The sequence below is a fragment of the Nematolebias whitei genome, chromosome 8 (genome assembly GCF_014905685.2).
Source record: "Nematolebias whitei isolate Nwh7 chromosome 8, NemWhi1, whole genome shotgun sequence".
Classification (NCBI taxonomy): Eukaryota; Metazoa; Chordata; class Actinopteri; order Cyprinodontiformes; family Rivulidae; genus Nematolebias; species Nematolebias whitei.
The window spans coordinates 21759403-21772330 of NC_056505.1; the positions used below are offsets into that span (position 1 = coordinate 21759403).

The 12928-nt window shown below is 44.2% G+C and overlaps 1 protein-coding gene across 1 annotated transcript in view; it reads right to left on the reverse strand.

The window, feature by feature from the left end:
- Positions 1 to 212: 212 nt before the first annotated feature.
- The window catches only part of setbp1 (SET binding protein 1), a 40995-nt gene continuing 28279 nt past the window's right edge, over positions 213 to 12928 (reverse strand). Inside the window, exons 3-7 of the mRNA XM_037681060.1 lie at positions 9136 to 9557; positions 7104 to 9011; positions 6788 to 6995; positions 5615 to 6683; positions 213 to 1278 (exon numbers count right to left, since the gene is read on the reverse strand). Coding sequence (XP_037536988.1) covers positions 773 to 1278; positions 5615 to 6683; positions 6788 to 6995; positions 7104 to 9011; positions 9136 to 9557 — 4113 coding nt within the window. The 3' untranslated portion in view covers positions 213 to 772. The remainder of the gene's footprint in view (positions 1279 to 5614; positions 6684 to 6787; positions 6996 to 7103; positions 9012 to 9135; positions 9558 to 12928) is intronic.

Here is a 12928-nt window from a genome sequence, read left to right on the forward strand (position 1 = left end):
TCTGGAACAATGTCCTCACCCACCATATTGCCTTTATTTGCTGCCCAGGTGAGGCCTGAGCAGGTTAGGGAGAAATACACAACTTCCGGGGTAAATCAAGGAAGCTCAAGGACTGAAGATGCAAACATCAGTAAGGGCAAAAAGGGACAATTAAGCACAGCAGCAGACATCTAGGAGTGCTAACAAAAACTGGGGACAATGTCAAGCAGAAAGGAGGAGCTGCCGGGAAGTATAAGTTACTTCCAAGAGAATTTGAAAGGTACTGGAAAAACACAGGTGGCTTATTTACTGATGTATTATCCCACATGTCTTTGACAAACAACCTCAGAAAGGCAAAAAATAAACAGAGCTGCACAGTTTATATAACCATTCACCCCTCTCCTTGCTGGTAAATATATGGCCAATGCCACATTCAGATACTGTATCATAAAGTACCATACACATCACTGTATCAGATACATAAAGAATCACATAAAATCCTACACTATCATAAGTACCACACACTTTTATAGCATCAAATTCGGTATCAAATTGTACCATATAGTGCCATTGTAAATGAAGGTCCAATACATCTTTGAAAGGCCCATGTCTTGTTGGGTTCTGGTTGGGGGGGTCTTTTTCCTGCTCCCCAGTACTACCACTCTGTCCACGGTGATCCTTGCCATCAGAGAGGAGAAAGCAGTCAAAGTGCATCAATAGTCCCAAACTGAAGGGAACGGCATCCGATAGGCTTGAGTCAGCACTGACTCTGTTAACTGCTTTCTGTTCAGTGTTATTGGCTGGTGGGAGACCATAGTTCGTCCCTGCTGTGACCCCTGCTTCTGCGTTTGGCCTCTTTAGCCAGTGGTGGTACAGATCGTGCCTGATGCACCACGTTCTCAATAGCTGCTGAGATGGAATCATGACCGGAGTGCTCCTGAGTCTCAAGGGTTAAGCTCGGCCTGAGGCTCTGGATTGCTGACAGGTTATCACACCTCTCCAGGATGGGCATCCCCAAAGTCCTCCCGTCACTCCTCCAGTTGGCCATCGTGTCCAAACCTCGACCATCAGCCCAGTTTTCTTCCCTAACATTGGCCGGCTTTGACTCCTCTACAGGTTGTTTTCGGGGCCGTCCAGGCCGCCGTTTGATGACGTTATTTCCTGTTTTGGCTTGTCGCTGTAGACGCTTGGCATGAAGGATCTTCTGCACGTGATCAAAGTTCAAAGAATGCATCCTCCTGACGTCCTTCTGGATTTGTTCCACCTCGCGGCGTTTATACCTCCGCTTACTGGTAGCACCTGGGAGAGGAGAACAGAGTAAGTGAGATGAAGAGTCAAGAGGTAAACAAACAGGAAAACACTGCCTTTAAAGTAACAGGAGCTTTAATGAGAGCAGAAAAGGTAGACGAGAAATTGTATATTTAGCTCATGGACAGAATGTTTTTTTTGCTTCAAGAGCTTCCTGTTAATTTTGAGATATTCATATAAGCTTTTCAAAGCTCAGCTGAGCCAGGAGAGCAGATCCTATCCTGTAATTGTCTATTAGAGAGCAGAGAGAGGAGAAGATCCAATTCTGTTTGCAGGAAACCCAAAGAAATGTCTCCTTCAACCATTTAATATGGCTCCACACAATAACAACCCTGTGCATCTGGAGCACAGGCTGCCAAAAAGCCAAACACACACACACACACCAGAACAAACACACATCCAACTTCTTTTCCACAGACCCACATAGACATCAATACAAAAACACACATGTGCATACTCACACGGGCACAACATGCAGAAATAATGAATTCAGCAGTTCAGAATGGCTGAGCAGAAGAAACTCGAGCCATATTGTTTCCTTCACACTGATGAACTGGGCAGTTTGCCCTTTGCATGCTGTTCTATCTTTTCTCTCCCGCCCCCCTCCCCTCCCATCAATCTCATTCTCTTCTTCTCTCCATTCCTCATGGGCGGCAATATGCTGCGCTCTCATTTTCAATTAAACCGGTAACACTGCACCATTTCATTTCCGCCTGCATTTCAGAAACCGCTTCCTGATCTTGGCGTGTTTCAGTCTTTCGTTTTGTTTCCCATCTTTGTCCCATTTCTTAACACAACCCCCCCACCCCAAACCACATCCACTCACTGCCCTCCCTCTCCACCCTGTCTGGGCACTGTTCCCAGGGCTCAGAGTGAGCAACAGCCAAAATGGAGGAAAAGCACAATCAGCCGCTGGTCCCCAAACATGGAACGTGTTTGGTCTCTTTCTTCTGAGCTTTTATTTTTGTGCTTGGACTCCTTAACTGTGTCTTATTTTTTCTTCCTAAAGTGTATACCCACAGTTATCCTAGCAGCTTTTGCACTCATGCATATCATCACATGCTGCCAATCATAATAAGGACTACATTTTCACTGCTTTGGTGTTGGATAGGGAATGAACAAATATGATGGACTAGATCTGAACCACGTGTCAGCGTTTCTGGACAGCTTCTTCAAACGCTGTTGTCATGTGGTGTACTTCACTTTGTCTGAGCTGAACTCTGGTGTGTATTGATAACCTCCGAGTCAGGTCTGAGGCACTTGAGGTTCATTTAAAACAAATCTTTTCAAGCAGGACAATGTCCACAGATGCATTTTAAGAGGACTGCAACTCTAGCTTTCAATAAAGCTGCAATCAGTGATTCTATCCTTTACTTTAACAAATACAAACTAGTGTTAAACGTTCAATAAACTTCCTTTTTTTCTTATGTAGGCAGCACGATGGCTCAGTGGTGAGCACTGTTGCTTCACAGCAAGAAGGTCCTGGGTTCAATCCACAGTTTGGACCTGGGGTCTTTCAGTGTGGAGTTTGTTCTCCTTGTGTTTGCGTGGGTTTTTGTCCAGGTACTCCGGTTTTCTCCCAAAGTCCAAAAACATGCATGTTAGGCTGCCTTCAGGCTTCCCTCGCAAAAAAGATCTGTGATCTCAGTGGGGTTTTCCTGGTTAAATAATGTAAGTAAAATAAGTTTGGAGAGTTTTTTTTTTTTTTTTGCAAAGATTTACAAGAATTTCCCAACACAAATTTAGTTTTATGCAAAGTGATGTTGCAGATATACAAATGGTCCAATTAGCCTAAAACTGAAATAAATAAATAAATAAATAAATAAAAACCCGATCATTTCATCACTAATGATTAAGCAATTAGGTGATTTCTATTTTCAACTTTTTTTTAATTTGTCATTTCTACTTCTCATCTTAGACACAAGGAGAAGACACAGTTTTAAACTGTGACATGACACAGAAGTGAGCTTCTGTCTGTTTTATACCATAAACCTAAGAGCACATCCTCTTTGTCGCTCAAGAATTCAGATCAGGCAGTGAAATTAGTTAGTGCAGAAAGTAGTGGTAGTTTATGAGATGTGCACGCGCACACACACACACCAAAGTAGCAGAATTTATGAGCTCCATACATGGAACATAAAACTGGTGACCTTCAGCAGAGAGAGGCTGTCCAGCACTGAGAACCTGTTTCAGAAAGTTTCATTTGTACGGAGGAACATGCCCAAATCCAGGCTCTGTGTCACTACTGGGACATGGTGCCTGACAGAATTATGATAAATCATTTTTTAGGTGCTTAACTTGAGGGTTTGCTTGTGCTGTTGGAAGTCATGTGACTTGTCCAATGTGCTGGACCTGTCTTCCTCGCCTCATTCCTAATGTTTCACATATAGATCTTTATCCTCCAACAGATTTCCACACTTTCTGCTCTCTATTCCATGTGCACATGATTTTTTGTCTGAAACTGAGTTCTTGTTAATTTTCTCCTATTTGTTTTTAAAAAGTTACATAGAAGGCTTTATTTGTCTCACTTTTATGTTTCCCCCATTGTGCTGTATTCTCTTTAAAATTTTAACATTGTGCAGCAAAATAAAACTGAACTTGACAAAAATAAACTATTAAAATAAGCCATTTACTAAATCAAAGCATGCTTCTGAATAAAATATCCATGAGAGAAAGTGTTGTGAGACATGACACGTGAAGAAACAAGCACACAACACACATGCATAAAATGTAAAACAATTACTGCAGGATTAAATAATCAGAATTTTACATCCGTGCCATGTTATGGGTGGATTTTTTTTTTTAAATCTATGCAAGTGTATTTCTGCATGTGGAAGTGTGCACGGTAACCTTCACACACGCGCTGTGTTTTAATTGGACTAAAGCTGTGAAGCGAAGCAGTAAGTCATGCTAGAATAGGGGCAGGGGAAATGGGGAGTAGAGAAGGTAATCTTGGACCGAGGGGGTGGGGAGACAAGGGGGAAAAACAGAAAAGCAAGAGGTAAGAAAAAAAGAGAGGAAGAGGAATGAGGGGAAAAACCTCTGTGTGTATGTGAGAACTAACTAAAGTAAAGAGGGAAAGAAAGAGCAGGAACTGCAGAAAGAAAAATGTAAAGGTAAGAACGCACAGACTAGAAAAGGTTCAATAATGATAATATGGATAAGGTGGGGTGAGGGTCTGTGTATATGAGTCATTCGTCCTCGATCCCCTGGGGTGTGTGGGGGGGGGGAGGTATTCTAACCGAGCCCCTGGCTTCTCCTCCCCACCACTGGACGAGGCCCCAGTCATTAAACCCCTGGCTGCCAGCCAGCTCTTTTAACACAGGCAAGAGCCTTTTACGGCATGTCTGTAAAAAATAAATCACAGTGTGTGAATAATATATCTCTGGCGAAGGCATTGGCAGGAGAGAAGGGGGGGGAGTGAGGTGGGGGGAGGACGGAGAGATTGGTGAATTATAGTTGTCTCCATCCATGCATTACGTTCTCTTTATCCCTAGCCAGATGTGCTCAAAGACAGCAGAATACAGAATGTAACAAATTGCACGTTACTCTGGTGCTGAGAATGTGGACTTAACTACCTCTTTGTATGCTCTTGGTCCTGATAATGCTGCGCATAGCATATTTGTAAATAGGAATTTCCTTTACAGGTTCTACACGTCTTCATTAAAAAAAGAAAATCCCTATTAACGCAGCCTAAAACTACACAACCGGTGGAGAATAGTCACTCATTAACACTCAGGGAAAGCCTTCCCTCAATCTGCATATTAATAACCCTACATAACCTTGAAGGGTTGAGATAATATACAGCTGTTTTTATTTTATTTGTGTGCATCACTGTAAACACAGATCAATTTTTGAACCTATTAGATGCAACACAGTAAATTGTTCATTGTTGATCTTTGCATGCAATGTTCCCTCTCATCAATGAACTTGGACGTACTGCAGGAAATGAGATCTATATTCATATTGTGAACTCATTGGATAAATGTGACGCAATTTTACAAAAGTTTTAGTGTTTCATCTTTGATTAGGATGCTAAATTTGCTTGTAGTTTTTTCTTTAATGGCTTTTTGCAAAGAAGGTCACTATTATTAGCACACATGATTATGCCTCATATCAGAAACTTTTCAAATGAACTTGGTTGTACTTAATGCAAAGTGCCAGCAAAATGTAAAATGATAGCTGGCTCCACAAAGTAAGCAGTACAAATACAGTAACTGTCAAAAACCAAAACCAATAAACAGTTTCAGAATCATGGCAGAGAGCCTGTTCCTGTTGTTAGTAAACAAAAACAAACAAAAAAAAAACACTTCTAAAAGTTTCTTACCAGTGAGCGAGGAACTGGAACACTTTTGAATCTGCTCTGGTTCCTGCCTGGCCGTTTGAAATGACATTAAGCTCTGATCTCCAAAGACAGTGAGCTTTGTCCTTCTGCTCCTCTCAACACACTCGTCATCTTGTAACCCAGAAAAGAGGTCAGAGGTCGACTCCGGTCGCTGTGACTGGCTGCTGTAGCTGCTCATGAAGCTCTTTACAGGCTGTGCAGCTTGATGGGAGTGAAACTGACTCTCAGCTAGAGAGTGTGTAGACAGTTGGTCCGACTGGAAAATCCCCAGACTGGATCCCAGGTTAGCGCTTCTAGCATTGCTCTTCTGCTTCTCCAAATGCCTTGAAGAACCCTGACTGCCCAAATCTCTCCTGTCGCTAAGCATGCCAAAACGGACGTTGGTCTTAGCTCCACTGAAAAGTCCACCTAACGCCTGCCGGTCTCGTGGAGAAAGAAGGGGTTCGTCTTTGTGCTTATGTTTATGCTTGTGCTTTCTCTTATGAAGACGGACCCCTGCAAGCCCACCTGCACCACCAGTGCTCAGGGATCCTAGCCCCTCTCCTCTTACAGTAGGCCTCTGGAGGGGACCACTAGTGTTGCGAATCTTAGCCCCCGCCTGCAGTTTTGAGAGTCCACTGGAGTGGAAAGCCTTGGGAGGAGGAGGGACAGCAGGCCTCATAAAAGGAGATGGAGGTGCAGGTCCAAGTGAGTGGTGGGGCAGGTAAAATGGGGGAGTTGGGGGGAAGTAGCCCAGATTCAGAGGAGGAGCGTAAGGCAATGCGTATGGTGCTGCATAGTAATTTCCCCCTCCCAGCGGAAAACCGTATCCTTGAACAAATGGCAGTTTTGATGTGACTGGCTCGCTGGCTTTGGCTGGCCGGCCACGTCTTCTTTTAGCCTTCAGATCGGCACTCCGGCGTAGGTAAGAGCTCGCATCACAGGAGTAAGTGTCATAGCTAATCGGGTAATAATGATGAAAGTTGAGTCGGAAAATGGAAGGATACGGATGCTGGGGGTAGCAGGTGTATTGTCTGTGAGACACTCGTAATTGCTGGAGTTTTACCACAACCTAAAAGAAATTTAAAAGCAAAGAAGAAGAAAAAACCATTAGTGTCTATACATTACAATGGCCAATCACAAAATAAAGGTATAATTTATTATGTTTTATCTCACCTCTTCCAGTTCAGATAAAAAGTGAAGGTGATCTTGGCTCTGTAAGCACTTCCTCTTTCTTCGATGATGCTTCTGCTTCTTTTCCTGCTGTGACAGGTAGTTATCCACAGCAGTAACTTGCCGTTCACAGCGTGTTCTGCTGTTTCTGCTGGATGCATCCAGAGCTGCCGCCTCCGGAGATTCAAACCCACACAAGTCAAATGAATACCTGCATGAACACAGCAATAATGACATTAAACTTCCACATTTATGGGTATTTATCAGTCTAGTAGATAAAAAAGTAAAGGTTCAAGGCAGTAAAGCTAGTGTACTGTACCTGCGGCGAGAAGCAGGACCCTTCTCAGTTTGATCTGACATGCTGTTGTTGTCTGTCCCAATCCCACTGTCACTGGGAATTGTCTCCTCACTGTGGGACTCACTGATGGGGGACAGGGTCACCTCTTTCACTGATGCCCCCTCTGATAGGTGAGAGGGGGAATTAGCCAGAAGGCGAGGAGGAGAAAGTTTCCAACCCCCTGAGAGAAAGCTCCTGCTTGGTGGTTTTAAAGGTAGGGCTGAGATGGGCTGCAAACTGGGCATTGTGGCATCAATGTTGGCTCTTAGACATTGAGCACTTGAAGTGGGAGATGAGGTGGTTGAAGGCACTGCAGGACTATCATAAAGACTGGACAAGGATATAGACATTGGTGTCTTGTCCCTAGCAGTTTTGAGAAGGATGGAGCTTTGTGTTTCTGCTCTGGGCTTCCGCCCCCTCTTCTTTCCAATGTATATAGTACCTCTCTTGCTAACATTGATCTGTTTTCCCAGCCGTGCCTCAATGGTGGTCGCCATGGCACTCATGGCTGAGGTGACAGGAGCTGAGGGTGACTTCAGAGCCAGAGAGCCATTCTGACTGGACCCTGAAAGGATTTCATTCAAGATGCTCTGCATTTTCCCAAGCTTTGTCTTATTCAGTGACCTGGGATGGCCTCTGCCACGCTTTACTTTCAAACTGTTAGAACTGTCATTAGACGTTATGGTGGCCATCTGCACTAATGTTGTTAGAGCATGTGTCTTTCTCCTGCGGTTTAGTCCTGCAGAAGTGTCCTTTGTGAGTGGGCTTGGAGGTGAGGTGGAGGTGCCCTCATGAATGGTCTCAACTGTTAGGAGTGGCTGTTTCTTTGGGCGTCCTCGTTTCCTCTTAATAGAAGCGTGGACAGTTAGGCTGTCAATGTTGGTGTAGAGTGGACTTGAAGGGGTGATTGGGTAAGCAGAGGGTGGATCTGCTAATGTTGAGGGGCTACACAGATTGTCCCTCTGAGGTGATGTAAGACTGGTATGGGTTTTAGTTTTCAGGTAGGACCATCTGTCATTGAGTTTGATCGGTTTGGAATAGACTACAGAACTACTGCTGTTGCTGGGGCTTGGACTCAGGTCAGTTCTGCATCTAGGGCTTGGGCTTTGGCTATGGTTGGCCCTGGGTTTTGGACTGGGGACCGGACTGATGCTGCCCCTAGAGATTGTGTTAAGATTAGATTTGTTGATGTGATTGTATATAGGCTCTCTGAGTTTGAGGATATCTGTGCCACTCTTCGGGCGACCCACAGAAGTCTTTTTCACCCTGTTAGCAGTCTGATCTGACTCCTGGTCAGGCCCACTTGGAACTGCCTCTCCTCTTTCTGCTTTGTCTGCCCACTCTCCTTTATCCCTCTTATCACTCTTATCTCCCTTTTCCACTTTTTCAATCCGTTCTGTACTAACATCAGCCTGACTTTTAAGACGGGTATCATTTTTGTGAGTCTCTGTCTTGTGTGCTAATTTGGGTTCTGGGGGTCCACCGAGGAGTTTCTCAGAAGCATCCAGAGTCTGAAGCTGCATTTGCTCCTCCAAAGGAAAGGATTCATCAAACAAAGGTCTCCTCCGCTTCTTCCTTCCTTTTCCATCCTCTGCCAGAATGAGCATTTCTCTCTCCTCTTCATCTCCTCTCCTTCCAGCATTTGTTTGCGCTCTTTCTTCTTTTCGCCGTTCTTCTCTGTCATCGCGGAGCTGCTCAGCTATGTCTTCTTGCCTGTACTTCTGCCTCTCTTCTGAATTACCTGGGCTCTCTGATCCTCCTTCTGGCTGCTTTCCCCAATGTGTATCAGCACCATGGGGATTACAGAGCACTTTCTGAGATTCCTTCCTGCCATACTTCCTCTTGATGTTTCCAAAGAGCTGCTCACTGACTTCTTGCAAACCTTTATCCCTGGAGAAAAACATAAATAGACAATGTAGTTAGAATAAAAGAAGAATGTTTTATACCAATACAACTCAGCATCAATACAGACCACTCTTATTTTTGTTTTATCCAACAAAAAGTACAACTCTACCTGCTCAGAGAGGTGAGGTTGAGAATGCTGGCATCCGTAACCACTGGCAACTGTAAGTCTGGGGTCATGGATCTCTGAGGTGAGGGACTTGGTGTAGCTGTTCGTGAATAGAGTTGCGCTGGATCAAGCACAGAACTTCTACCTGCTCCGGGCAAATCTCCGGCTGGCTCAGAGTCTGCTGAATGAACCGGGGACGAAAAAGGTGCCGTAGACGAAATCCACTCTGGACTGATTTGGTGTTGTTGTGTATTTACGTGTTGGAATTTCTGTGTGAGGCTATGCTGCGTTGGCTGTGTGTTCGAGAGAGAATGTGCAGAAGGAAGGGAGCTACGAAGCTGGTGTTTGGGCAGAGTGTGATCTCCCAGAAGCTGTAGAAGGCCTCCTTCTCTCTGCTCCGGCATTCTGAACTGACGCTCGTACGTCTGGAGACAACAGAAAGGAGAATCATACTAGTTATTACAAACTGACTACAATCACTTGACAGGTTTGAATAGCAGCAGACAAATGAGATAATCATACTGTAATCAGAAAACTATTGCAACTTTGTTTCCTGTTTACATAAAAAAGTATTCACAGAAAGATCACATGTGCAGCAACATACCAGTTTAAGGTAGATTTTCCTTTTGCAAGCACATTTTACATCAGTGAATTGTTGCGCTCTAACATGGCATTCATCTCTTTTTGCAGCAGAAGGAAAGATTTTAATACGTCTTTTGTGCATGAGTGAACAATGTGCAACAAAACAAAGGGCTTGTTTACAGAGCAATTAAATTCCTGTGGCAAGGATGTTGCATGCTGTGAGTGCAAGGGAGGGATGTCTGAATAGACACAGCATTATTATGCACAGTAGCTTAACTCAGCCACGTCTCTGCCCTAGATCTAGAATTTATGTTATGTATTGCCTTTATATTGAGCATCCTTACAAAATAACTGTCTAAAACTAATGGGGGAAAAAAAACAATGTTTTTGACTAAAACCGCTGTCTATACACAACTGGGTGTGCAATATTTTGATATACTGTATTAGACAAGAAGCCCCCGCTTAATGTATCACTGCTGCATAATCAGTGTGAAGTTGGAAGATGAGAAATAGAGCAGCGGATGGCCTTTGTGGTTTAGCCTGTTATTAACAGACTCAGTATGACGCAACAAGACACTGCTCTGCTGCGCAGCAGGGAGATGTAACCTAACCACAGGCTCGCCTCTCATGGTCATGTACACACAGGCGTGCAAGTGCGCTCGCGCGCGCACACACACACACACACACACACACACACACACTTCAACACATTTTAAAGACTACAAAACCCAGGTTTATATACAGTAAAACTAAACTAATTTATAAACGAATGTACTAACATTTACTCATGCACACCACAATTAAACTGACTTAGGACAGTGTATATATTTGTGCACCTTCCATGTTTCCCCTGCTAATGCTTTCCTCTGACATTATCACTTTTGTCTATTTTGCATCACTTTTTTTATGTCTTTCTACAGTCAGCTGTCAAACAGTGAGAGCAGTTTCCACCCTGTTTGTGGAAGTCTTTATTGGCCAGATGCAAATTCACAAGTGCAGAAAACACACAGCCACAGAGTACTATAGCTGTCATGTGAATAAAAAGACTCAAAAGCAAACACTACGTGTAAATGATTAACAAATGCAGAAAAAACACGTGAGCCCACATTTACTGTATCAGCTCAGTTATTGTTCATGTGCACACAGAAGAGCCTCGGTTAGTCCAAAGAGGAATAAGATGACAGACACCCGAAACCCACTTGGTTTCTCATTTAACCTGTCCTAGAATACCTGCTGTTTCAGGTTAAAGGAGGGCACAGAAGACAGACGAGGAGATGAGAGGGGGGTGGGAGTTTTAAAGTGAGACAGACACACAGAAACACACATTAAATACATCCTCCCCCAGACCACAATGCAACCACATAGAGATAATAAGAGGAGGCACCAACACCTTTCCCTGACAGATAAAAGAGCAAAAGAGAAAAGAAAGGGAAAAAATATTAGAAATAACCCTCACCTCTCCCCTCCTCCCTTTTCCGTTTGTGGCTGGGTTATGTTGGCACCATTTCAGCTTTTTGTTCTTAGTTTCCTCTCTGCTACCTCCCTCTCCTTCACCACCCCTCCTCTACGGCTACCTCCATGAGGCATTTCCAGGGAAAATGCATGCACTGTCTCATATTCACACAAGCAAATGTAAATAGTGGTCATCATTAGAACTGAAGGTACTTGTATCAGTGTTTTCGTCAACAAAGTGCTAAAAAGAAAATCTACACTGCCCTTATCTTTACCATTACTGGCTGCTCACACAAACTGACAAGCTCACTTTTAATACTCACTTAATATTTTTCTTCACTTACTTTTAATTTTTATGCAGTGGAGTTTTTTTGTTTTTTTTAGCATTCCTAACCCTGCAGGGTTTCATCAGCTCTTAAGAAAAGCATAGCTGTGCAGCAAAAAAAGAAATATATTTTGTTGTTCATGCATTGTCCCTTCTGCCTTGCTCTGTGTGAAAAGGCCATCATCCTCTCTGTGTGTTACTGTGCAGCTGCAGCAGGGGGCAGAGTTCAGGAAATTAGGAAATCAGCACAAGCATGGACTCTGACCTTTATGCTGCTTGTGAGACTTCAACCTTTCCCACACGTCCTTCATCTACGAGTCACAACCAGGTGAAAAAGATAAGGATACAGATCCGTTGCACGTTTGGTCCTTAACTTAACTAGTGCACTCTCGTTCCTGTGAGTGCTTGGCTATGTCACAATAGCTGAACAACTACTTCTGGCTTTAACACTGTTGGATTCAGCCACACACAGATCCAACACCTAAATGCACGTGGATGTGAAGCTCCACATTCCTGTCTAGCAGTGATATAACCATGAGATAAGGTCAGAACGCAGCCGCAGAGGAGGTCATGGATAATATGTGACTAAGTGCTGCAAACACACAACTGAAAGGCACCTTTTTCAAATGAGTCAGCATAAATGTACTGACAAATATGTGGGAGTGTGTGTCTGAACGTGTCACACTCAGAAATCGAAGTCTGGACTTACAGTACTGTTCTTTTTCTAGCTTCTTCAAAGGGAAGGGGGTTGAGTCGAGCGTCTTCCTTTTGCAAACACAGCGACTGAACACCCTGACTGCACTATCCTGCAGGGAAAGAACACCCTAAACAGGCACACCCAAAGCTCCCAAACCGCCACACACATGCACACGTAGAACCCAGAGCATGCATGTACACAAAACTCCATGCCCAGACGCACACAAACACGCTGCCCTTCAAATAGTTTTTGGCAGCCTTTTATTTGGCAGCACGCCCAGCGGTTAGAGCGTTTCATTTTTTTTTTCCTCCCTATGTATGGAACTGGGCAGCTGTCCAGACAGACACACAAAGAGAGGGAGAGAGGGGAGAAAAGGGGGAGGTGGAGAGGAGGGGGGTTCCTAAAAGAATGAGAACAGCAGAGGGGGGTGGGTTGGAGGAAAAACAAGCCGAGAGGTGCCTAGACTCGTTTACCGCTGGTTCCCTCTGAAACGTTATGATTGATATGATCCTGTCTTTTTCCCTCGCTCTCACTTTGCAACACACATATACACACATGCACACTCTCTTTCTCTCTCTTGGTTTTGACACTGTCACCCCCCACCCCCTCACCCTTGCCCTTGTGGCCTCATGCACCGCCCCCCTCCTCATCTTCTTGTCCTTTTCTTTCATTTTTTTCTCCTTTCTAGAACTGACCATTCTCCTCCTGTGGGAACTACCACCCTCAACCCTCCGGCCCCC